Here is a 27,971-nt window from a genome sequence, read left to right as displayed (position 1 = left end):
TGATCAGATGTCATCATCCTGTCAAGTCGGAAGCGGGAATGTGAGAGGGCACTTACCGAACAAAATCTACCTGAGGAGAGTCCACCTACCGACCATCTACCTACCTGAGGCGAGGGGGAGAGTCCACCTACCCACCTTATCCCTATTACATCTGAGGTGAGTGTGTGTCAACATACCTACCTACCCCCCTGCCATCTGAGGAGAAGTGAGAGTCCACCTACCAACCAGCTACCTACCTGCTTACCCCCTTTCTGTCTTAGGAGAGGTCAGAGAGTATCTACCTACCTGACCTTCCTGCAGTCCATCTGAGAAAAGTTGAGAGAGTGCCCACCTACCTACCAACTTACCGCCTACCTGCCTTCATTGCAACTGAGGAAAGGTGAGAGCGTGCCCACCTACCTGCCTTGCCTACTTACCCCCTTTCTGTCTGAGAAGAGGGGAGCGAGCGCCCACCTACCGACCAACTAACTTACCACCTACCTACCTGACCTTCCTGCAGTCCATCTGAGAAAAGTTGAGAGAGTGCCCACCTACCGACCAACTAACTTACAGCCTACCTACCTGACCTTCCTGCAGTCCATCTGAGAGTTGAGAGCGCGTCTACCTACCTGCCTTGCCTACTTACCCCCTTTCTGTCTGAGAAGAGGGGAGCGAGCGCCCACCTACCAACTAACTTACAGCCTACCTACCTGACCTTCCTGCAGTCCATCTGAGAGTTGAGAGAGTGCCCACCTACTGACTTACTAGCTACCTGGCCTCCGTACAGTCCATCTTAGCAGAGGTGAGTGGAGAGGGTGCCAACGTACTGACCAACCACCTACCTACTTACCTCCTTTCCGTCCTAGGAAAGGTGAGAGCGCCTACCTACCTACTGGCCAACTAACTTACCACCTAACCTGACTTCCCTTCAGTCCATCTGATGAGAGGTGAGAGAGTGCCCACCTACCTACCGACCAACTACCTATCTGACCTCTACACCTGATGAGAGGTGAGAGCATCCAAATACCTGGTGAAGGAACACCTATCTACCGACCAGCTTGCAACCTACCTGATCCCCCTTCCATCTGAAGAAAGGCGGGAGACCACTTGCAGACTAACTACCTACCTTCTTACCTGCTTTCTATTTGAGGAGAGTTGAGAGAGTACCCACCAACACTACCTACCTGACCTTTCTTCACTCCATCTGAGGAGAGGTGAGAGAGTGGTCACCTACCAACAAACTACCTACCTACTTATCCCCTTTTCCATCCTAGGGAATGAGAGAATGCCTACCTACCTACTGGCCAACTAGCTTATGACCTAACCTGACCTCAATCCATCTGAGAAGAGGTGAGAGAGTGCCCACATACCGACCCACTAACTTACTACCTACCTGACCTCTCTACGGTCCATCTTAGAGGTGAGAGAGTGCCCACATACCGACCCACTAACTTACTACCTACCTGACCTCTCTACGGTCCATCTTAGAGGTGAGAGAGTGCCCATGTACCAACCCACTAACTTACTACCTACCTGACCTCCCTACGGTCCATCTTTAAAGTTGTTAGAGAGTGCCCATGTACTGACCAACCACCCACCTACGTACCCCCTTTCCGTCCTAGGAGAGCACCTACCTACCTAATGACCAACTAACTTACTACCTACCTGACTTCCCTTCATTCCATCTGTTGAGAGGTGAGAGAGTGGCCACCTACCGACAAACTACCTACCTACTTACCTCCTTTGCATCCTAGAAAAGGCGAGAGAGCACCTACCTACTGGCCAACTAGCTTACCACCTAACTTGACCTCAATCTATCTGAGCAGTGAGAAAGTGCCCACCTACCAACTCACTAACTTGCCTACCTAGGAGACCACTTACAGACTACTTATCTTCTTACCTGCTTTCTATTTGAGAAGCGTTAAGAGAGTGCCCACCTACCCACCAACTTCACCTACCTGACCTCTCTTCACTCCATCTGAAGAGAGGTGAGAGAGTGCCCACCTACTGACCACCCACCCACCTACGTATCCCCTTTCCATCCTAGGAGAGGTGAGAGAGCACCTTCCTACCTACTGGCCAACTAGCTTACCACCTACCTGACTTCCCTTCGGTCTGTCTGATGAGAGGTGACAGAGTGCCTACCTACCAACCAACTACCTATCTGACTCTACATCTGAGGAGTGGTGTGAGAGAGCATCCAAATACCTACCTAACCCCCTCTTTTTGGTGAAAGAACACCTATCTACCGACCAGCTTGCAACCTACCTGATCCCCCTTCCATCTGAGGAGAGGTGGAAGACCACTTACAGACTACCTACCTTCTTACCTGCTTTCTATTTGAGGAGAGTTTATAGAGTACCCACCAACTCTACCCACCTGACCTCTCTTCACTCAATCTGAGGAGAGTTGAGAGTGGCCACCTACCGACAAACCACCTACCTACTTACACCCTTTCCATCCTAGGTATGGTGTGAGAGTGCCTACTGACCAACTAGCTTACTACCTACCTGACCTCTCTTCAGTCCATCTGAGGAAAGTTGAGAAAACGCTCACCTACTAACCAACTACATATGTACCTACCCCCTTTTCATCTGAGGAGAGGTGAAAGACCACCTACTGACCAACTACCTACCGCCACCTACTTAAATACCGCTTTTCCATCTGAGGAGAGTTGAGAGTGCCCACATACCAACCCACTAACTTACTACCTACCTGACCTCCCATTGAACCACCTGAGAAGTAAGAGAGCACCCACCTACCAATCAACTACATACAGTATATACATACCCCCTTTCCATTTGAGGAGAGGTGACAAAGCGTTCACCTACCCCCCCCCCCCCCATCCATCTGAGGAGCAGCCTACTACTTACACCCTTCTTCCATCCAAGGAGAGATGAGAGTTTTCAGCTATTTACCTACCTAACCACCTACATACTGACCACCTCACCCCCCTCCTCCCAGTCCATCAGCTACTGACCCCCTACCTACACACATTGTGAATTGGTGCCCAAAACTGAACTGCATATTCCAGATGAGGTGTTACTAATGATTTGTATCGGGGAGAATGATCTCTCTCTCCACTGAGATGGGATTTATAATCCCAGACCCGATATTGTCTATAAATATATTAAAAAGTAAGGGGCCCAACACTGAACCTTGGGGTACCCCACTGACAACACTGAACCTTGGGGTACCCCACTGATAACACTGAACCTTGGGGTACCCCACTGATAACACTGAACCTTGGTGTACCCCACTGATAACACTGAACCTTGGGGTACCCCACTAATAACACTGAACCTTGGGGTACCCCACTGATAACACTGAACCTTGGGGTACCCCACTAATAACACTGAACCTTGGGGTACCCCACTGACACCCCGAGACAATTCAGAGTATGAATCATTAACTACTACTCTCTGAATACCATTAGCCAGTTTTCTATCCATTTACATACAGATTTTTCCAGCCTGTAGACTTTACCTTACACATTAGCTCTGTGTGGGGAACTGTGTCAAACGCTTTAGCAAAATCCAAATATACCACGTCCACCGCCACCCCTCTGTCCAAGTATACCACGTCCGCCGCCACCCCTCTGTCCAAGTATACCACGTCCGCCGCCACCCCTCTGTCCAAGTATACCACGTCCGCCGCCACCCCTCTGTCCAAGTATACCACGTCCGCCGCCACCCCTCTGTCCAAGTATACCACGTCCGCCGCCACCCCTCTGTCCAAGTATACCGCGTCCGCCGCCACCCCTCTGTCCAAGTATACCGCGTCCGCCGCCACCCCTCTGTCCAAGTATACCGCGTCCGCCGCCACCCCTCTGTCCAAGTATACCGCGTCCGCCGCCACCCCTCTGTCCAAGTATACCACGTCCGCCGCCACCCCTCTGTCCAAGTATACCACGTCCGCCGCCACCCCTCTGTCCAAGTATACCACGTCCGCCGCCACCCCTCTGTCCAAGTATACCACGTCCGCCGCCACCCCTCTGTCCAAGTATACCACGTCCACCGCCACCCCTCTGTCCAAGTATACCACGTCCACCGCCACCCCTCTGTCCAAGTATACCACGTCCACCGCCACCCCTCTGTCCAAGTATACCACGTCCACCGCCACCCCTCTGTCCAAGTATACCACGTCCACCGCCACCCCTCTGTCCAAGTATACCACGTCCACCGCCACCCCTCTGTCCAAGTATACCACGTCCACCGCCACCCCTCTGTCCAAGTATACCACGCCCACCGCCACCCCTCTGTCCAAGTATACCACGTCCACCGCCACCCCTCTGTCCAAGTATACCACGTCCACCGCCACCCCTCTGTCCAAGTATACCACGTCCACCGCCTCCCCTCTGTCCAAGTATACCACGTCCACCGCCACCCCTCTGTCCAAGTATGCCACGTCCACCGCCACCCCTCTGTCCAAGTATACCACGTCCCCCGCCACCCCTCTGTCCAAGTATACCACGTCCATCGCCACCCCTCTGTCCAAGTATACCACGTCCACCGCCACCCCTCTGTCTAAGGTTTTGCTCACCTCCTCATAAAAAGAAATCAGATTTGTGTGACAACTTCTGTCTTTCATGACTCCATGATGTCTGTTGCTTAAAATATTTTTTCCAGCAAGAACTCCTCTCTGTGATCTTTTATTAAACTCTCCATTATCTTCCCAACTAGAGAAGTTACACTAACAGGTGCATAATTACTTGGTAAAGATTTTGACCCCTTTTTAAATATTGGCCCCACATTGGCCTTACGCCAGTCCAGTGGTACTATGCCAGTCATTAAAGTGTCCCTAAAAATTAGAAACAATGGCTGTGAAATGACAGAGCTCAATTCTTTAAGGCCCCCGTGGGTGTATGTCATCTGGTCCAGGGGCTTTATTCACCTTTATTCTGTCTAAATATTTCTGCATCATATCAGTTGTGAGCCAATGTGGATCATCTGGAGCTGTGTCAGTACCACCCCCCATTATGGACAAGAGCCCCCCCATGCTCCTTTGTATACAGAGAGCTGAAGAAGAGATTTCATACATTTGCCTTCTTTGTCCCCAGTCACCCCCTCTAGATGATTCTGTAAAGGGCCTACATGCTGGGACTGAACCTTTTACTATTAATATATGTGATGAATTTTTGGGGGTCGGTCCTGCAAAAGATATTTTGCAATCTGTCGTTCGTTTTCAATTTTTGCGCCTTTATTTCCTTTTTGCATATTCTGTTCTATTCTTTGTAATGTGTAATCGATGATCGTGTTCCTTCATTTTTATATCTAATCAAAGCTCTTTTCTTATTATCTTTAGCTTTTTTAACTTTGGCCGTAAGCCACATAGGTTTGATTTTTAGCCTTTTAAACTTGTTGCCCATGGGAATATATTTTGCAGTGTGGTCACATACAGTCTTTTTGAAGAACTCCCATTTCTGTGTTGTGTTCATCAATGCCAATATTCCCTCCTAGTCTAAGTCTTGGAGAGCAGCTCTCAGCCTTGGAAAACTAGCAGGACCCAAAGAAGAAAATAAAACAACTACAAGCACCAGCAGCCAAAAGTAAAACTTTTTCACTTTCCACTTAAATTTCCCACTCTCTTTAGCTATCAGCCAGCAAAAAATGCCATTATATTGTATACAATACTGCCGGTGTTACCGAGGACACGGGACAGCCTCCATTATATTGTATACAATACTGCCGGTGTTACCGAGGACACGGGACGGCCTCCATTATATTGTATACAATACTGCCGGTGTTACCGAGGACACGGGACGGCCTCCATTATATTGTATGGAATACTGCCGGTGTTACCGAGGACACGGGACAGCCTCCATTATATTGTATACAATACTGCCGGTGTTACCGAGGACACGGGACAGCCTCCATTATATTGTATACAATACTGCCGGTGTTACCGAGGACACGGGACGGCCTCCATTATATTGTATACAATACTGCCGGTGTTACCGAGGACACGGGACAGCCTCCATTATATTGTATACAATACTGCTGGTGTTACCGAGGACACGGGACGGCCTCCATTATATTGTGTATATAATACTGCCGGTGTTACCGAGGACACGGGACTGTCTTCATTATATTGTATGGAATACTGCCGGTGTTACCGAGGACACGGGACGGCCTCCATTATATTGTATGGAATACTGCCGGTGTTACCGAGGACACGGGACTGTCTTCATTATATTGTATGGAATACTGCCGGTGTTACCGAGGACACGGGACAGCCTCCATTATATTGTATACAATACTGCTGGTGTTACCGAGGACACGGGACGGCCTCCATTATATTGTGTATATAATACTGCCGGTGTTACCGAGGACACGGGACTGTCTTCATTATATTGTATGGAATACTGCCGGTGTTACCGAGGACACGGGACGGCCTCCATTATATTGTATACAATACTGCCGGTGTTACCGAGGACACGGGACAGCCTCCATTATATTGTATACAATACTGCTGTTGTTACCAAGGACACGGGACGGCCTCCATTATATTGTATACAATACTGCCGGTGTTACCGAGGACACGGGACGGCCTCCATTATATTGTATACAATACTGCTGTTGTTACCGAGGACACGGGACAGCCTCCATTATATTGTATACAATACTGCTGTTGTTACCGAGGACACGGGACAGCCTCCATTATATTGTATACAATACTGCCGGTGTTACCGAGGACACGGGACGGCCTCCATTATATTGTGTATATAATACTGCCGGTGTTACCGAGGACACGGGACGGCCTCCATTATATTGTATACAATACTGCCGGTGTTACCGAGGACACGGGACGGCCTCCATTATATTGTATGGAATACTGCCGGTGTTACCGAGGACACGGGACGGCCTCCATTATATTGTGTATATAATACTGCCGGTGTTACCGAGGACACAGGACGGCCTCCATTATATTGTATGGAATACTAAGTTTGTTGGTCTAGGAGCTGATTAACCTGCTAGCATGTTTTTTTGGAGTGAAAGAGGAAACCTAAAAAGGCACAGGGAGAACATGCAAACTCCATGCAGACAGTGTCCTGGTTAAGATTCAGATTTAGGACCCCAGTACTTCAAGGTTGTCATGCTGATTACTAAGCCCTTGTTCTGACACGCCCGCACACGCAGACACGCGCACACGCAGACACGCGCACACACAGACACGCGCACACACGATATCCTTGTCAATGAGTGCAGCAGAGACCTCTTTTCTCATTGTAAATAAGATGCCTCTTTGACAGGTTCTCTTTGCTATCTAGATCTGTATTTTCATATATAATACATGCAATCTGATGTTCTCTCATTTTTCCCCTCACAGATAAGTGTGTGGACAGATCTGTTCTGAGCAGCCTCATCTCTTCGTTCCCCCCCCCCCCGGCAGCACTATGGATTCTGGTCAGGATCATGTGATCGCTCTCATAGATATGGATTGTTTCTATGTCCAGGTAGAGCAGAGGTTGCGGCCGGAGCTAAAGAAGAAGCCAGTGGCTGTGGTGCAGTACAAGACCTGGAAGGGAGGAGGGTAAGGGGTGGCCATGTTCAGTGTTTTGGGAGCAGACGGCAATGTGTGCGGAAGCTCAATGTCCTGGTGGAGCTCTGTCTTCTGCCAGAGGGTAATTTTGGGGTCTTGATGTATCCCTGCCATACATGGAACTTCTGTCTCCAGTGGAAAATCTAATATGGAGATGAACCAGAATGTCCCACCTCCGAGGATCACAAATTGGCTCGCACCTCCTGTGCAGGGTGTACCACCCATACGGGGAGGAGCCATTTTTGCTTTTTCTCAGTCTGTTGTTTTCCAAAATTAACATTTTTTTTTTTTTAAAAGAAACAATTTGTCTATATTTTCTACAGGAGGGGTCAGCAGCCCCTAGAACGTGTACCCAAGTTGGCATACAAAGGCTGTAAATAGGAAGCCTACCAACCAGCACATATACTTGTATATAAAGTACAAAGGATAGTCCATTCTGAAGAGCTACAAAAAACTAAACCTTTAGTACAAGCGTTTCGGACCCCTCGTCGGGTGCAACCGTTTCGGACCCCTCGTCGGGTGCAACCGTTTCGGACCCCTCGTCGGGGTCATACTAAATCATACTTCTCTAGGTGGATGCAGCATCGGTCTGATGCTGCATCCGTCCCCGGCCAGCTATAAGGGTGAGAAATGTGCGATCGAAAACTGCTGATTGCTCAGTTCTCCCTGCTGCTCTGAGCAGAGAGTGATGACTGTCAGTCACTGGAGCACTGTGCTGCAGAGGGGGAGGGAGAGGCTGAGTCAGATGCCTCTCCGGACAACTGGGTGGATCCCGACTTTAAAGTCGGGATCTTTACCCAGCCTGGACCGACTGAGTGACGTCAGCCGATTGCAGACTTCAGCCTGTTGTCAGCCGAAGACTGGTCACGGGAGTGCAGAACTGACTGCACTTCTGTTATCCATCCATAGGAGAAGTACAGCCAAAAGCGTTTTGGCTGTACTACTTTAATTCTGAAGTGATTTATTTTTCTTTAGTACAGGTAAAATGTGGAATGGTCTGTGATATTTTTGTGTCTCTTTTATGAGAAGTTGGATAATTAGATTGAATAAGGACTTATGTAAGAGAATTCAGATGTTGCTTTCCGGTCTGAATAATACGGCGGGTAAAATAAATACTGAACACGTCACCATTTTTCTCAGTAAATATATTTCTAAAGGTGCTATTGACATGACATTTTCACGTCGGTAGCAACCCATGCAATCCATACATACAAAGAATCCAAAACAAACAAGTTAAGAAATTTAAGTTATGTGTAATAAAATGGAATGGCACCGGGAAAAAGCATTGAACACCTGAAGAAAGGGAGGTGCAAAAAGGCATGGAAAACCAAGACACCAGCTGAAATCTATCAGTAATTAGAAAGCAATCCTACCGCTTGTCAGTGCAAACTAATATCAGCAGGTTCAGTCTCAACTGATGGCCTATAAAAAGGTGTCCAATTACCAAGGTGTCACACAAGAAACATCTCATGATGGGTGAAAGCAAAGAGCTCTCTCAAGACCTTCACATCCTTATTGTTGCAAACATACTGATGACATTGGTTACTGAAGGATTTCTAAACTTCTAAACATTCCAGTGAGCGCTATTGAGGCCATAATCCGGAAGTGCAAAGAACATCATTTCTCCATAAACCGGCCACGACCAGGTGCTCCTCTCAAGATTTCTGACAGATGAGTGAAAAGAATGATCAGAAGAGTTGTCCAAGAGCCAAGGACCACTTGTGGAGAGCTTCAGAATGACCTGGAATTAGCTGGTACAATTGTTTTGAAGAAAACAATAAGTAGTGCACTCACCCGTCCTGGCCTGTATGCACGTCACCACGCAAGACTCCATTACTGAAGAAAAAGCATGTTGAAGCTCATATAAAGTTTGCTGCACAACATTCAGACTAGCCTGTGAAATACTTGAAAAATATAGTCTGGTGAGATGAGACCAAAATGGAACTCTATGGATGCCATAATACACACCATGTTTGGAGGTCAAATCACATCACCCCAAAAACACCAAACCAACAGTGAAGCATGGCGGTGGGAACATCATGGAGTGGGGCTGTTTTTCAGCATATGGTACTGGCAAACATGTCATTAAAGGAAGGATGAATGGAAAAAATGGACCAAGACATTCTTGATAAAAATCTGCTGCCATCTACCAGGATGATGAAGATGAAACGGGGACGGACATTTCAGCAAAGACAAAGACCCAAAGCCGAGGAAACTCTCAATTGGTTTCAAAGAGAGAAAATAAAGCTGCTAGTATGGTCCAGCCAATCACCTGACTTGAATCCAATAGAAAATCTATGGAAAGAACTAAAGATCAGAGTTCATAGAAGAGGCCCCCGGAACCTTCAAGATTTGAAGACTGTGTGGAAGAACGGCCAAAATCACACCTGAGCAATGCATGCAACTAGTTTCTCCATACAGGAGGCGTCTTGAAGCTGTCATTACCAGCAAAGGTTTTTGTACAACGTATTAAATACATTTCAGTTAGCGTGTTCAATACTTTTTCCCTGCGTCATTCCATTTTATTACACATAACTTCATTTCTGAACTTATTTGTTTTGGTTTCTTTGTATGTATGGATTGCATGTGTTGTTACCGACATGTGGGGACAATTTCATGTTAATAGCACCTTTTAGAAATATATTTACTGAGAAAAATGGTGACGCGTTCAATACTTATTTTACCCGCTGTATCAGGGGTGGACTGACCATTTGGAAACTCGGGGGCCCGGGGTCAGTAGGGGGCCCCATGAGATGCCCCTGGTACCTTTTTTTTCATAAGCTTTTTTGAGTTTGGGCAAGGACTCGGGCCCCATGATCCCCTATTGCCCGGGGGCCCCATGAGTTGTCAGTCCGCCCCTGCGCTGTATGTATTATAAAGAATACCGCTGAATTTGTTTCATTTCATGTATCTAATGAATGCTGTTAATGGGTCTAAAAAATTGGTCTACTAAAGCATTTGTAACTCTTCAAATGAATTTACAAGGTGCTGCAGTTTGGACTGTTCTTGTGTGCAGTGGAGATTAGGAATTGTCCGTTTATCTGCTCTGCACCAAGTGGATCGTTTTGTGCTGTCCTGACCAAGTTGCAAGTGTGTGGGGGTTTTTTGTTTTTTTTTCCCCTCTCTCATAAATGACTAAGTTTTATATAAACGTCCCCCCTGCTGGCCAGCGGGTGCTGCAGACTTCACATGTCCAATCTGCTGATCAGTTGCTTGACTGCACTCTTATGGAAACTACTTCTGGAACAGATTGCACAGCTAATGTCTGCAACACCCAGAGGCTAGCAGGATTGAACATGCACATATTGGAGGATTCTGAGGATGTGTCCTTTTATATGACACTTGGGCACAGAACAGAGCACCGCTTCCTTCCTGGGGCAAAATCGAGCATGCTCAGTGGCACCTCCTGAAGATGAGGACCAGCTGGAATAGCATTGCCACTAGGGATGCACCGATACTTAGTATTTTCATGAGTATTGATGAAAATGCTTCCGATACCTGAAACTGATACTTTGCGCTGTGATTTGCGTCCATATAAAATGTATAGATGTAAATTGCACCACAAAGAATAGCATGCAATTTGAACAGGAATGCGATTTCTGTGAGGTTTCCACACTGTTCCTGTGTGAACCCAGACTTGTCACACAGGAGCGGTGCAGGAAATGTCCCTGCACCGAACCCATGCTGTCACAGAAGGAAAAGCTGGGGATTTAAAATCCCTGCGGCTTTCTCTCCTTTCAGTGCAGGGATGACAGTACGGGCTAGACGGCTTTTGATTGGTCAGCACTGCCACAGTGCTGACTAATCAGAAGCCCTCAAGCCCATGCTGTCATCCCTGCAAGGAGAGAAAGAAAGCCGCGGGGATTTCAAACCCCCAGACCTGTGAAGCGGCTTTCTCTGGTGTAGAAGGAGATGTGTGGTCATCCAAGTGAGGGATTTCTTGTGACTTTTATTCCTGGCTTCCATTCATGCTGTTCTTTTGCCAGTTTGAACGTTTCATTATCTTTTGATGTTGGTGACACTGTGATCTGTCTGCACAGGATTATAGCGGTCAGTTATGAAGCCCGGGCTTTTGGGGTGACCCGAAACATGTTTGCTAATGACGCTAAGAAGCTTTGCGCTGACCTGCAGCTTGCCCGTGTCAGCGAGGCTCATGGGAAAGCCGATCTGACAAAGTGAGTATAACTGGGGGAATGTGTTGGGAAGATGTGTCGGGAATGGGAACGCAGTTACATTCTCCATCCTTGCAGGTATCGGGAGGCCAGTGTGGAAGTGATGGAGGTCATGTCCCGGTTTGCCGTGGTTGAAAGAGCCAGCATTGACGAGGCTTACGTAGACCTGACTGAAGCCATACAGAAACGATTAAAGGACATGGAGGGCCAACCTGTATCGGAGGATATGCTGAGAAGTTCCTATGTCCAGGGCTATCCTCAGCTGAGCCCAACGTCAGAGGAGAGCCTCACCAAAGGTGACTGTGTTCTTTGCTCTATATATCCCGATTCCTAGTAATTGCCTCTAGTGACCATTCATCAAATTATGCAATGACCTGCTGGATGTTTTAGTTATTTTTATTACGTATCGATATCCTTTTTGTGAATATAGATGATTCTTCTTTGTGTGCTGACAGTGGCATCCCGAGGGGGGTGCGGTCCGCACTGGGTGACACCGACCACACCGGGTGACACCGGACCCGCTCCACAAAAGGGTAAGTTGTAAAGCAAGCCAACGATCCCCGGAGGATGGAACGATCCATCCTGCGGGGATCGTCGGCTTTCTTTACAACTTACCTTTTCTTGGAGCGGGTCCGGTGTCACCCCGTATCCCCTCAGGATCGTCGTCATGCAACCTATACGGGGTGACACCGATCCCGGTCCAAGAAAAAGTAAGTTGTAAAGAAAGCCAATGATCCCCACAGAATGGATCGGATCTGCGGATTGAGCATAATGGATCGGAGTCCGATCAATTATGCTGAATCCACAGATCTGATACATTCTGCGGGGATCGTCGGAGGGGTTGTCACCAAGTGTTACTGCACCGGGTGACACCAACCCTAGGGACGCCTCTGTGCGCTGGTCTTCTAAGGGCTATAAATATGTCGAGTCTTCCTACTTGCACTTCCTGGGCGCAATGCCATGATTGGCTGCACGATTCTTCTGCCACCTGCTGCTGTATTCAGACTCCTGCCCAAAGATCATTTTTCTTGGCATTAAATGTATTACTAAATTAAAATATTTTCTTAGAGAGCCAGGCCTCATAGCCTGTGTTGATGGCCTATGGACTTGTGTCCGTGAAACCAGTATGAGACGCTTCTGAGGTCATTCAGAATCCATTGATGGGTGCAGCTGACCACCTCTGATCTTCATTGGACTGTCTGCAAGCAGATTTTGCATTCCCATAGACTTTTTAATACAGGCGTGCCTAAACCTAAATGCAAAAATGTAATAAATTGCACCTTGGCAGTCCTCCGTTGTGGTGGCTTCATTAGCTTTTTATTTTTTTTAAAGTGGTTGTAAACCTCAAACATGAAATATGAGCAAAGCATTTCCCTCTATAGTATGAACTGGTCTCAGTTCAGAGCACCGAGTGTCATTTCTGTCTACTGCTTCCTTTCTCTGCTATCAGCACAAGTCACTTCTGACAGGTTTTCCTGATGACAGGGGAGGGAGCTCCAGCAGATTGACAGCCTCAGCTCTGTTCCAGTGAGCTGTGTGGGGAGGGTGTGTACCTTCTCTCCAATTGGCTCTCGGAGCTCTTCTCACTAAGCTCTGCAGAGTGTAATTTCAGAACTCTCAGACAAGCTTTATAAATTCTGGACCTTGAATGGATGTAGAGAGGACTACAGATAAACGGGTACTATTTATGTAGGGGGATTTATTTCATCTCTGTGCATCACCGGAGGTTAATCACATCACTGGGTGTATGTAAGAGTTTACATCCACTTTAACCCTTTGGTGCCGACCGCATCCGGGCCCTTTAAGAGCTCTAAAAGCCGGGAGGCGGGCCTTCAGGTCATAGGACCGCTGTTTGGCTGTTACAGCGGTAACGTGATCAGAAAGCTCCTGATTGCAAGTATGCATTGGGAGCTACTGATCACTGCTGGCTATCGTGCTGGGAGTGTGCTCAGTAAGTTGTTGTAACAGGGCCGCATATATGTGTGCGACCGGCTTTAAAAGGTTATTTTAAAGTGGAACTTTAGTCCAGAATATTGAGCCCGGGTTCAAAATGATGCGGAATTCGCAGCGGTTTCTGTTGGAATTCCGCATCGCATCACAATCGCACCCCGTTCATGTGAACTGCTGTGTGTATGTTAACAACGCCCCAAAATCTGCGATGTGCAGAATAGGATCGCATGAGTGTGAATACCCATGCAATCCGATTCTAGTGACCAAAAAAAGGGTCTTGCACCTTTTTGGTGTGGATGCGGTGCAATTTGAGCCACATTTTTAAGGTGACTTTACACAGCTGACGTTACCAGTGTTATCGAAACGCCCCGTGTGCATGGAGCCCGAGTCCTCATGCACACTAGACGTTTTTACAGCGGCTGTTTTTGGCTTTTGACGTTTTTTTCTACAGCCAGTAAACCCCCCAGCATGTTCTCCTATGTGTCCATCCCCAGCGTGTTATCCTATGTGTCCATCCCCGGCATGTTCTCCTATGTGTCCATCCCCGGCATGTTCTCCTATGTGTCCATCCCCGGCGTGTTCTCCTAGGTGTCCATCCCCGGCGTGTTCTCCTAGGTGTCCATCCCCGGCGTGTTCTCCTAGGTGTCCATCCCCGGCGTGTTCTCCTAGGTGTCCATCCCCGGCGTGTTCTCCTAGGTGTCCATCCCCGGCGTGTTCTCCTAGGTGTCCATCCCCGGCGTGTTCTCCTAGGTGTCCATCCCCGGCGTGTTCTCCTAGGTGTCCATCCCCGGCGTGTTCTCCTAGGTGTCCATCCCCGGCGTGTTCTCCTAGGTGTCCATCCCCGGCGTGTTCTCCTAGGTGTCCATCCCCGGCGTGTTCTCCTAGGTGTCCATCCCCGGCGTGTTCTCCTAGGTGTCCATCCCCGGCGTGTTCTCCTAGGTGTCCATCCCCGGCGTGTTCTCCTAGGTGTCCATCCCCGGCGTGTTCTCCTAGGTGTCCATCCCCGGCGTGTTCTCCTAGGTGTCCATCCCCGGCGTGTTCTCCTAGGTGTCCATCCCCGGCGTGTTCTCCTAGGTGTCCATCCCCGGCGTGTTCTCCTAGGTGTCCATCCCCGGCGTGTTCTCCTAGGTGTCCATCCCCGGCGTGTTCTCCTAGGTGTCCATCCCCGGCGTGTTCTCCTAGGTGTCCATCCCCGGCGTGTTCTCCTAGGTGTCCATCCCCGGCGTGTTCTCCTAGGTGTCAATGCACACACAGACTGGAATCAACATTTTTTTGGCTGGAAAAAAACCCAGGACTAGTGGGATTCTAGGAGTTTTTTAGCTGTAAAAACGCTCTAATGCTGAAAAACGCGATAAAACACTGCAAACCGGCATTTTTGGACTACCATTAAAAAAACCCTGCTAAACGCTAATGCAAAAAAGCTGAAAAACTCACGTTTTTAGTGTGACTTTACACAGCTACCATGCAAAGCTGCACCAGTTTTTGTAAATCGGCCCCTGTATGACGAGAGGGTATTATTATTATTATTATTATTATTTATTATTATTATAAATATGCAGTGATTTTTGCTAATTGGCTGTGTTGCCTGACAGAGGAGCTGCGCTGTCTGGGGGTGAAGCAGTGGCTGAAGTCCCTCCCCCTGGGGACCCCGTGTAGTCCTGAGCTGAATCTGACTGTTGGAGCCATCATCGTAGAGGAGATGAGGGCGGCGGTTGAACAAGAGACCACCTTTCAATGCTCTGCTGGGATTTCTTACAACAAGGTGACCATCAGAAGGGCCGCACTACTTTGGCAGTGGAGGCATTTTTCTCTTTGTGCTGAATGTTTGTCACTTGATTTTATGTTAAAATGGAGTACAAAGTATGTGTACAACTTTTATATCTGTTTCAAACTAGTTTTAGATTTTTGCAGATGATGTATAAAATAGTTGAGGCTTGGGTGTTGTATATGACAATGAGAAGAAAAGGTCCAAGCGCATGTTGTATATGACAATGAGAAGAAAAGGTCCAAGCGCATGTTGTATATGACAATGAGAAGAAAAGGTCCAAGCGCATGTTGTATATGACAATGAGAAGAAAAGGTCCAAGCGCATGTTGTATATGACAATGAGAAGAAAAGGTCCAAGCGCATGTTGTATATGACAAGCAAATGAGGCCTTGGTGAGAACAGAGCGGTTGTGGCTATATTGCGGGATGAATGATCTGCTTAGGGAATGGAGTTTCTTGTGTTTGGATGCCTTTTGTATCAGCTGTTTTATTTTACTCTCCCTCTTCCTCTCTCCTGACATCGTCTAGGTTCTGGCAAAGTTGGCTTGTGGATTTAATAAACCAAACCGCCAAACGATCCTCTCTCAGAACTCTGTACCGGAACTATTCGATCAGCTGCCTATTGGAAAGGTGTAAGTGTGGGGTGCAGGGAGGAGATGGGAATCAGAATTCGTAACTGTAGGGCTCCATGAACACCTGTGCAGTTGTCATGCAACTTTGGACACCTAAAGTCGCATGAGAAGTTGCAGCCCATTGTTTTCAGTGGCACCTGTTCAAATCAATGCGGCTTTGAAAAGGTTGCTGTACTACTTTGATCCGACTTTATACTCTCTGGTACGAAGATGCATCAAAGGTACACTCTAACTCATGCAACTTCTGCGTCACACAAGGATGAATGGAGCCTAAAAGCACAAACTCTGCCTGCTAGTTTTCTACAAATACCTCAACAAACAGTGATGTACAGACAGAGCAATCATATCGGCCAGCCATTCTCAATCTTGTTTTACCCCAGAGGAATCCTTGAAATGTTCAGGTCTGAACCCCCCTGCTAAATTTAATTCATCAGAGTTTGTGTGGAGAATATCTCTTTAGAGTTGTTGTCAATGGGAAGGGTACCCCCACACAGCAGTATTTAGAATGCTATCCTTGCATTGAATATTGTATACCCATGCTATGGTTAGTGAATATTAAAGCGTTACTAAACCCACAACAGTACAATCAGTCTGTATATACAGTAAAGCATGCTTGTTATACTCACTGTGGAACCTAAGGGGTTAATCCTCCACACTGTGTAAAAATGCTGTTTGATCCTGTCTTCTCTGATCCTCCTCTTCCTCTTCCAGTGTCCCCCTCTTATCTCTTGGTAAGACATATCTTGTGGAGACACTCTGCACATGCTCAGACTATGTGTATTGCTAGAGAGGTTTGGTTTTTTTTTCTTGGGAGAGTGCATGTGATCAGCACAGGGCCAAGCAGCACTGTCCAGACAGAGGTCAGGGGTTCTGCATCCTCCTGGAGGAGAAATAAATCTCCTACAAGCTTTAACCAGTGCTCTGCTGGACGCCGATAGAAGTCACAAGACTGCTATATACTGCTGATGAGAAAAAGCATTTAGCAGTTCACTAAAATAATTGCATTTCCATATTCTGTGTACTGTGGGGGACCGGATATAGTGAATGCGGGGTCCGGGGAGAGCGGATATAGTGAATGCGGGGTCCGGGGAGAGCGGATATAGTGAATGCGGGGTCCGGGGAGAGCGGATATAGTGAATGCGGGGTCCGGGGAGAGCGGATATAGTGAATGCGGGGTCCGGGGAGAGCGGATATAGTGAATGCGGGGTCCGGGGAGAGCGGATATAGTGAATGCGGGGTCCGGGGAGAGCGGATGTAGTGAATGCGGGGTCCGGGGAGAGCGGATGTAGTGAATGCGGGGTCCGGGGAGACCGGATGTAGTGAATGCGGGGTCCGGGGAGACCGGATGTAGTGAATGCGGGGTCCGGGGAGACCGGATGTAGTGAATGCGGGGTCCGGGGAGACCGGATGTAGTGAATGCGGGGTCCGGGGAGACCGGATGTAGTGAATGCGGGGTCCGGGGAGACCGGATGTAGTGAATGCGGGGTCCGGGGAGACCGGATGTAGTGAATGCGGGGTCCGGGGAGACCGGATGTATTGAATGCGGGGTCCGGGGAGACCGGATGTAGTGAATGCGGGGTCCGGGGAGACCGGATGTAGTGAATGCGGGGTCCGGGGAGACCGGATGTAGTGAATGCGGGGTCCGGGGAGATCGGATGTAGTGAATGCGGGGTCCGCGGAGAGCGGATGTAGTGAATGCGGGGTCCGGGGAGAGCGGATGTAGTGAATGCGGGGTCCGGGGAGAGCGGATGTAGTGAATGCGGGGTCCGGGGAGAGCGGATGTAGTGAATGCGGGGTCCGGGGAGAGCGGATGTAGTGAATGCGGGGTCCGGGGAGAGCGGATGTAGTGAATGCGGGGTCCGGGGAGAGCGGATGTAGTGAATGCGGGGTCCGGGGAGAGCGGATGTAGTGAATGCGGGGTCCGGGGAGAGCGGATGTAGTGAATGCGGGGTCCGGGGAGAGCGGATGTAGTGAATGCGGGGTCCGGGGAGAGCGGATGTAGTGAATGCGGGGTCCGGGGAGAGCGGATGTAGTGAATGCGGGGTCCGGGGAGACCGGATGTAGTGAATGCGGGGTCCGGGGAGACCGGATATGGTGAATGCGGGGTCCGGGGAGACCGGATGGTGAATACAGGGTCCTGGGTTTAGTAACACTATAAATCCCTTAAAACAACAAGAGTCAAGAAGCTTTTGAATGGATCAAATCTAAATCTGGGCTCCTCTCTCCGTTGCTCCTCCAGTCAACCGCAAGATTCAGAGATGTATGTTCATTGTATGTAAAGAGGCTCACAAAGAGATCTACATAGTGTAATACTGCCTTCTTTTTTAATTAAAGGTCATTAAAAACTGGTTACACTTACAAGATTATAGATAAGAAAGGCACAAAATGCAGAAACACTGTGGCAGCATGCGATCCGCCAGCCGCATGTGACATCACTGGAAGTCCCCGTCTAACACATATGACCCCTCCCACAGAGCGCCTTCATGAGATTCTGAAGACTCCCTGTGTGAGGGACAAAACGCGTTAGTTGGGGGACTTCCGGTGACATCCCATCCGGCCAGTGGAACGTACTCCGCTGCTGCAATATGTTACTTAATAGGACATATGTGATGAGGGCAGCGCTGTTAATATATGGAATCTTTTAGAATGCTATCCTTACCAATAGCTAAAAAGATCTGCCAAGTGGCATTGCACCCAGAAACATGCAGGGACAATCGGATGGGAAGTCAATCAGACACAGGTCAGGGAACCCCTAGTAGCCTCTGGAGGAACCCTGGCTGATGAGGGCTATAGAACTGCAGCATGTGAGCCATATAACTTCTTCCCATCAACGTTGAGCCATCCAACTCTTTTGCTCATACAGTATAGGCAGATTCAGAGACTGACTGGTACCTTCAGGTGATTGGATACTGGCAAAAATACTGCAAAGACCCCCATATAATCCGTCCCGCTTTCAGCATGCCTCAGTTCTTTTCTAATGTCTTTGTGTTGGACATCTCCTCTATGCTAAGGGGGGAATTTTATTACCAGCATGGGTTCCTTTAGTTTTGCGCATTTACCTGACTTTAGCCAATGTTTACATGAGGAGGGTATAAATTATCAGGCACCAGTATCCGGTCTGTTGGCCCATCTCAGTGTTGTTCCTCCTGAGCTCTCTTGATCTGTTCATCATGCTGCACCTTTTTTACTTTATCAGACGCCATCTTGGAGGTAAACTTGGGACATCTATCAAAGAGATCCTAGGCGTGGAGTATATGGGTCAGCTGACCCAGTTCAGTGAATCGCATCTCCAGAGCCACTTTGGTGATAAAACTGGGTAAGTGGAATGTAAGTTTGTGACGGGAGTCACTTTGGGGGGGGGGGCATGGAACCCCGCTCACTTTGAGGTGGGGAGACCCCTGTCTCAGCTCCCCATATCCCTCTTATGTGTAAGTCACCCTGTGCCTGTTAGGGGTACAGGGTGATCTGTCCTAATATTGGGGTGGGGGGGAGGGTTGTTGATTGTTTAATGCCATGTGGTTGCATCCAATTATTCTATTGTTTGTCTTGCTTGGGAGCAAACCATTATGGGATGTATGCGTTTTTTGTGTATTAGCTTAGTGGGGGGGTGTCTCCAGCAGCCCTCCCTCCTGATGGGACTGTGTGCTGGTGTAAAGTTTGATTACCTGTGTGTCTCTTGTTACTAAATGTAGATTGCCCCACCCTGTGTCATTATGCAAGGAGGGGGGGATTGTCCCCTGAGTGTATATATCTTGTATCTGTGTTCAAATAAACTAGTCTACCTCCTGGTTTACTTCAAGACTGGTGTCATCTAGTCTTGTATGGTCGGCTGTGGTGTCTGTTGTCGGTGTTCGGACGGGGAAGCGGTATTCTAACGGAAGTACCCAAGTGCAGTCGGGGTCGGTTCCGTTACAAAGTTCTTTAGTCTTCTTTCTCCACTTTGCTATGAAGCGACGACATTGCCAATGAAAGCGGCAGTCTTCAGACTGCTGGGCCAGGTATATCACTCACAGTAGAACAGGGAAGTTCAATGAGCCGGAACTACTTTGTGCATCAGGTGTCAGAAAATGGCAAGAAGAATAAAGCAACCAAATGCACGTGCTCCTGCGCTGGACAGCGGACCCCACAATGTCAATATCCCCACATGAGTAAGAAAGGAATGCAAGCCTTGCTGCCCTCAACGGACCAGGGAAATCCAAAGAGAACTTTGTATAAGAAACAAAAAGAAGGTGCACGGTCCTAGTGCATTACCTTTTAAAAATGAGATTTATTTATAAATCGTAAAATACAAGAGAAATAAAATCAGATCAAATGGAAAGCATGTCGCAAAGGATGCAGTGTGGTCCAGAATCCCCTGAGGGTGGTCTGGTGGGGGACTGTGAACCTCTTGATAGCTGGTGGCTGACGTGTTTCGAGGTTGTACCTCTTCCTCAGAGTCAGAAAATGGCAGCTGATTGCTTTAGTGCAGGGGTGGGCAACCTGCGGCTCTCTAGCTGTTGTGGAACTACATTTCCCATGAGGCATTGCAACATTACTAAACTGACAGTTACAGCTATGACTTGCAGAGGCATGATGGAACTTGTAGTCTTGCAACAGCTGGAGAGCTGCAGGTTGCCTACCCCTGCATTAGTGGATTCCTGGCATTTGCTATATGATGTGCTGTTTGACCTGTTCACAAGGTGCGTTTTCTAAGAACAAAACTGTTGTCAATATTTGTATAATGCACTCCTCTCCCTATACGTCAGGAATGTTTATTTTTGTTTTTCTATATGTTCTTCGTTCTTTTTGTAACTGCAACATATATGAAACAAAATGTTATGTACTGTTGAAAACCTTTATTAAACACATTGAAATACAGAAAATGGCAGCTACTAACACAGGTTTCTCAGCCCGATGTTTTGTGTTATGACCAATTCTGTTGTATTTCCTGTCCTCTTAGATCATGGCTCTACAATCTGTGCCGTGGAATTGAAGATGAGCCGGTGAAACCCAGACAGCTACCCAAATCGATTGGTTGCAGCAAGACGTTTCCTGGAAAGACAGCGCTGTGTACTCGAGACCAGGTGGAGTAACCACAGAGAAACGACCAGGAAACCACAGCTCAGTGACTTATGCAGGCAACCTTACACCGCCCCCTCAATATTTACCATTATCTGTGCACTTTTATTTAAGATCTCTTTATACTATGTTCTCCAACAGTCTACTAAGCAGCAATAACTGTTGATGGTTTCCACATAGCAGCTATTTGTTTTTTTCTGTTATTCTTCCAAAACAGATTTCGTTTCAGATACTTTAGCCCTGTCTGATGGAGTTTTGTTTCCGGCAGGTGCAGCACTGGCTCTTACAGCTGTCTCTGGAGTTGGAGGACAGGCTAAAGAAGGACAGGGACAATGTAAGTACCTGCCAGTGCCACCCCATATGGAAGAAAAATATATTTTAAAAATATTCTTCCCAAATATATTGCCGTATATTTGAAATGCTACAATTTTGGCCGTATTCAGTATATTTCAATAAATATTTAAATTAAATTAAAAAAAAAAAATATATATATATATATATATATATATACTCTGCCTGTTCAAATGCGTTTTTATTACAAAATATATGAAAAATATTTTTCAAAATACATTGCAAATATGTCTTTAAAAAAACAAATCTACATTTTTGGAATGAATTTACAAATATATCTAACAATATATGTTAAAATGACTTTTTCTATATGTTAAAAAATATCTGAAGAATATATTTAGAAAAATATATATTTTTAAATATATGCTTCAGATTTTTTTTTTTAACATATAAAAAAGTTATCTTAACATATATTTCAACATGCAGTGTGTATACATACACATATATTTATTTGTGTGTGTGTATGTGTGTGTGTGTATGTGTGTGTGTGTGTGTGTATGTATATATATGTATGTGTGTGTATGTATATATATATGTATGTGTGTGTATGTATATATATGTATGTGTGTGTGTATATGTATATATATATATGTATATATATATATATATATATATATATATAATATGTTGTAGATGTACATGGACGTCATTGTGCTTGCACGTGCCGCCCATGGGCGGTTTGCAAGTGGTTACATACCACTCAAATAAAGCTATGTCTCAAAATATTTATGTAAAATTCATTTGAGTGCAGTGTTGATTGACCGAGTAATTGTCAGTCAAACTATCAAAGCACTGCAAAATGGCCTGAAAAGGGAGGGCTAGAGGGTGTAGCATGCTGGTTAAGGGATTTCTTAATACCTTTTTATAGTGCATTGAGAACATTTAGAAAACGCTGGTTGAAGTCCTTAAAGATGTCAGCAGACAATCTTTTAGTTACTCGGTGGGGGGGGAGGGGGGAAGAAAACCTGTAAGGAGGCAATGTCATAGTGTCAATTGATTGTCTTGGATACTTGCATCTCCTGCATTCACTTCCATAAATTTCTCCTCTGTAGAATCACAGAGTGGCCAAACTACTGACAGTGGGCACACACCGGCAGGGAGACCCTGGATGGAGCAGTGTGTCCCGCTGCTGTGCCCTTGCCCGCTATGAAGCACAGAAGATCAGCAGTGATGCCTTTGCGCTCCTGAAAAGTTTCAATGTGGCCGGAAGCCACCAAGCTGCATGGTGAGTGGGTGCCTTTACATACGTCTGAACAATCATTGGGGACACAACATATATTAGCCCTCCCCTAATAATATAGACCCTAAATAGAAAGCAGAAGAACATGCTTTTTCCTCTTTGGGTTGTACACCTTTCAGAAAGTTAGGACTTCAGCTTTGGTTTAGTATCAAAGAGGGTAGGATATCCTCTACACTATATTGCCAAAAGTATTGGGCTACCGGCCTTTCCACGCATATGAACTGTAATGGCATCCCAGTCTTAGTCCGTAGGGTTCAATACTGAGTTGCCCATCAGACATGGGGATGATTGTATGAACATAATAGGTTTGATTTACTAAAACTGGAGAGTGCAAAATCTGGTGCAGCTGTGCATGGTAGCCAATCAGTTTCTAACTTCAGATTGTTCAGTTAAGCTTTGACAAAACCTGATTGGTCTCTATGCAGAACTGCACCAGATTTTGCACTTTCAAGTTTTGTTATATCAACCCCATAGAGTCGCATGACAAGTTGCAACCCATGTATTTTAATAAAAGCCGTTCAATCTATGCAAGTTAAAGTGTCCCTACATTACTTTGATGCGGCTTGAGTGTCATAGACTGCAAAGCGATCTGTCAAAAGTTGCATCCTAATGTTATTGATGTACCAATCAAATCCAAAGGTCAACATTCAAAGTTTCATCCAAGTCGTACCCATCCAAAGTTGCAATGGAAAACGCACGACTTTGGAGTCACACAAGTGTGAATGGAGCCTTAGCCACTGTGCTGACTGATCAGTTGGATGATGAGGATGATAAAGCACTGAGTTTATGTTCAATATTTAATCACGCAGGTGATATGAACATGCATGTATATGTACCTGTTTGTTTGGATGGACTTGCATTTATAACTAGCTTCCTGGTGGGGTTCCCTTTGCTATCACAGGGAGAAACAATGTCGCTTTTATATCAAATTTGCTGCTTTCATTACTGCTGAACAACAGTCTTGCACAGCTAAACAGTCAACCCTAACCCAACAGCTAAGTACAGATATGGGGACTATTTTACTGCCAATGTGTATGCCTTCTTAGCCAGCCTTATAATCCAAGGAGCTGTCAGATAGCATAGTCGTGTTCCTGGTTACAATTCTCTCAACTGTAGTTAATCACTTTAGGTTGTTCCTACTCATTGAACAGTGAAAGAGCATCACTATACTGATGAGGTGCTACCAGCGTTACACAAGGCTGATATCGGAACAGGTTCAGATACTTAAAAATATGCATAGTTAGATTAACCACTTGCCGACCGCGCTATAGCCAAAAGACAGAGGCGCACATTGTGCACGCTCTGTGACAGCTGAGTCTGTCTTGGAAATTCGCTTTCAACAAATTTTTCCTTACCGTGAGTACCCGCAGTTGGATGCGCAGCAATCCCCCGTAAAGCTGTGCGAACTTTACTGCAGCCGTATTGCGCCCTCCACTTACCGCGACTGTAGCTTAGCTCTATGATTCCTGTGCCTCCAACTGGTTTAGCTCTGTTGAGATGTGGGGAAAATGGAGCTTCCGTGACCCAGGAATAATCAGATGATACTCTCAGGTTGGAGGTTGAATTCACTCTGTCTCTGGTTCTAACCCCAGACTCTTGTTTTATTAAAAGCACACACATGCCCCCCCCCCCCCCCACACGGGGTCAGGTCAATCCCCTCCCACAGAACAATGTATAGGGAGTGTCCATACATGAGAATGTACATCCTGTTTGGAGTGTAGCATTTCCTCTTATCTATACTGAAAACCAGTTAAACCAGTCCTCCCCTCCCCCATAAGCTCTCTTTGGAGAGCAAGCTTCCCATCCTTTACATGCTATCAGCTCCTAGTAGTATGTACATTGTCTGTACAAGCATCCCCTAGATTAAACAGTGCCAGTCTGTATCTGAATGGGCCCGATACGATCTTTATTAAAACACATCCATCCAGATACAGTTCAGGTCGGTAGTGGCTTGTAAGATATACATGAGCCTACACACGGAGTTCGCACTGCCCGGCGCCTGGCCATACGAAGTCCATGTGGTACTGTGCTGTTGATATGTGAATACAGGCCCGCGGCATTCGCATCGAATGCCGTGGTGGCATACACGCCATTCTATAAGCGGAGAGCCGGTAACTGGCAATTCTGACAGGGAACATTTTGGCTGCACTGATGTGGCAGCATTGATAATCAGGGTACAGATCATCAGTGTAGCCTCCTCAGTGCAGATCAGTGAAGAAGAAAAATTACTTCTTTGCAAAATGTTATTACCGAAACTAAGAAAAATGTGTTGTGTTTTTTGTTTTTGTATTTTGGGGGTTTTTTTGTTTTTAATCTTCATTTAGCAACAAAAAACCCAGTGGTGATTTAAATACCACCAAAAGAAAGCTCTATGATGAAAATTTCATCTGGGAACAGTGTTGCATGACCGAGTAATTGTCACTTTCATCATTCACTGTGTGCGCTAGTAATACAGAGTCATGTCAGAGCTTACTGAGTTTCAAAGAGGACAAATTGTTGGTGCCGCTTAGCTGGAGCCTCTCTGACTAAAGTTGCCAACTTATTTGCCGTGACACGAGGTACAGTATCAAAAGTTATGGCGGCATATACAGTTTCTGGGAAAACGGTCTCTGATCAGCATAAGCAGGGTGGATATGGTCAACTGAGGAAAAGAGACAAAAGGACATTGCGCAGGATTGTGACCCGGAATAAGAAAACAACTGCTGCAAAAGTGATTGCAGAACTCAATCTCAGTCTTCACAGGACGTGGCGAAAGTGAGGCTTCCCACCTGTTAGCTATGTGTCTCATCACTTCCGTTTTCAACGCGAAACATGGCGTCACTTTCACACCTACAAATCATGTAGTGTTTTTTTTTTTTTTGTTTAACCTCTGTATTATGCATCACAAGGTGAGAAAAAAAGTGCATAATGGATTAGAGGCTGAATGGTGGGAGGTCAGTATTTTCGTGAAAATGAGCTGGTAAAAAATGGTAACTCTGCTTTTGTTGCGGGGAAAAATGGTGTATATACAATTGTGAATCAAGTCATATTGTAATTGAATGTTATTACCCATTTGCTGACTGACCTGTAGCAGTTTTACTGCTACAGGGTGGCCACTCTGCGCAGAATCATGTGTGTGTATATGTGCATGATTCTGCATTTCCGGGTAGGGGGCGCGTGCCTTCCTATCTGCGCTGTCATTGGCTCCTGTAGATGTCAATCACTGGGTTTTGGCCAGCGATTCTTGACCGGGACTCGGCAATCGGTGGACCAGCTGATACGAGAGTGTAAACAACACAGAGCTCTCTCCTGTCAGCGGGGACTTGCTGCTTTTTATCTCTCTGAAAAGCGGGAAGATAAAAACCAGAACACCCCCTAGTAAAACACCACAAAGCACATAGTCAAATCAATACCTAACACACACTTAACCCTTTGATTGCCCCAGAGGTAAACCCCTTCCTGCCCAGTTCCATTAGTACAGTGTCAGTGCTTTTTATTAGCACTGATCACTGTATTCATGTCACTGGCGATGTCAGTGGCAGTTCCATCCAGATTCCGTTTAGTGTTAGAATGCTCACCATACTTTCACATATCCCACGGATTACCACTATTACTAGTATAAAAAATAATTCCAGTATACAGTATATACCATTGTTTGTAGATACTATAATTTTCAAGCAAACCAATAAATATACTGGTAGTTTTTGGTAAACAAAAAATACCATAATTATTTTTTTTTTCTAACAAAAGTGAAGTTACTCTTTAAATCTGTATAAAAAGTATTTCAAATAAATGTTTTATAGCTCTTCTGCTTCGTGCATCACATAAAATGATTCATCCCTGTTTTTCCTACAGGTCTCCAGCGCTCAATCTGCTGGCACTCTCAGCCAGTAAATTTGCAGAGACCGCATCATCTGGAAGTGGAATCGCCAGCTTTCTCACCAAAGATACAGCCAGTACCCAGAGGGCTCCAGGCTGCCTCACGCAGAAGCCGCCAAATAGCCCTAAAACTCCACAGAAAGAGCGCCAAGAATCGGAGAACAGAACTCCCAGTACCATCCAGATGATGTTCCAGAGAGCGGTGGAGAAGAGGAAGAACATCCCAGAGGAGGCCTCTCTTCCAAGTGTTTCCACCCAGAATTCAGACGATAAGACAGACAATGTGAATGGCATGATGTCTGTCCGGAGATCCTTTTTTGAGTCCAAATCTCACCAACAGCTTACAATGGACCTGGAGAAATCTGAACCTCTGAGTAGTGTCCAGGATGGAGGGGCCTCCTATGAGGATCAGTTGTCTAATAAATGTATTTCATCTTCCATGGGCCCTGGAGAGGAGAAACTAGGAAAGCCTGAGGAAGACATGCTAAGCTGTGAAAAGTGTCATCAGCAGATCCTGGTGTGGGACATCCCAGAACACATGGATTTTCACTTTGCCCAAGAATTACAAGACTCTTTCTCCACTCCTAGTTCTAGCACTGCTCTAGCTAGACCCACCATGACCCCTCAAGCCAGGCCTAAAAACAAAGCTAAGGACCACCCAACTCCGAGTGCAAAACGTGCCCGGAGTGAAGGTAGCAGGACGTTAGATACCTTCTTCAAAAAAGCTCCTTAGGTCCTGCCTTCTCTGTAGGTCTTTTGCTGATGTACCAGATTGCTGCATAGGGATCTATTACCACCAGAAGCTTCTATGTAAAGATATGGAAAACCTCTGCGACCATTAATATTTTTATTTTCTGAAGTTGTCAGATGATGTAACTTATTTTTAAAATAGGACCTGAACTGTGGAAACTGGACCTAGAAAACAGAATGCAAAGAGCACTGTACTAGTCTCCAGTATTTCCTGGCAGAGCACAAAGTATGTAACCAGTATTGCTTGTAGGCTGTGACTGTAAATGATTACTGCCTTGCTTTCTGGGTGGAGGTGGCCATCTTGATAGAGGAGCAGAGCTTTTGTTCCTCATGTCAGAGCTGCCCCCAGTGACTGGTGATTTGATAATGGGTGGGGTAATAGTGGGGATGAAGGAAGCACAGATCCACTGAGTGGATGAAGCAGGGAGATCCTTGCACTGCAGGTCCTCAGGTACAGCTTCCTCTCCAGCAAGGAGAACAGTGATCAGCACTGAAGTGTCATCAACGAATCTCACTATAAATCTGGTGAGACTGGCAGTAGTGCCTTGGATAATCTCCCCCTGCAGATACACAACTATGAGGCTACAGAACAGGAGTGCCTAGGCACATAAAGTGCGCTATCTTTCAGGAGCACTGCAGGAGAAAAGGTAAACCTTTCCAGGGTAATGCTTTA

General features: G+C 46.6%; 1 protein-coding gene across 1 annotated transcript; it reads left to right on the top strand.

The window, feature by feature from the left end:
• Window positions 1-27,414, top strand: POLH (DNA polymerase eta). Its single transcript, XM_089664503.1, has 11 exons — window positions 1-156; window positions 7,309-7,512; window positions 11,562-11,696; window positions 11,772-11,989; window positions 15,236-15,405; window positions 15,938-16,041; window positions 19,238-19,357; window positions 20,981-21,104; window positions 21,368-21,433; window positions 22,503-22,675; window positions 26,525-27,414. Exons 2-11 carry the CDS (start codon window positions 7,376-7,378, stop codon window positions 27,279-27,281), a joined length of 2,004 nt encoding a protein of 667 aa, XP_089520629.1. The 5' UTR covers window positions 1-156; window positions 7,309-7,375; the 3' UTR covers window positions 27,282-27,414.
• The last annotated feature ends 557 nt before the right edge of the window (window positions 27,415-27,971 follow it).

This window comes from Staurois parvus, unplaced genomic scaffold (genome assembly GCF_062004578.1).
Source record: "Staurois parvus isolate SC_StPar_1 unplaced genomic scaffold, SC_StPar_1.0 ptg001925l, whole genome shotgun sequence".
In the NCBI taxonomy this organism is placed as follows: Eukaryota; Metazoa; Chordata; class Amphibia; order Anura; family Ranidae; genus Staurois; species Staurois parvus.
The sequence above is the reverse complement of the archived record's forward strand: the minus strand, read 5'-3'. Positions and strand labels throughout refer to the sequence as shown.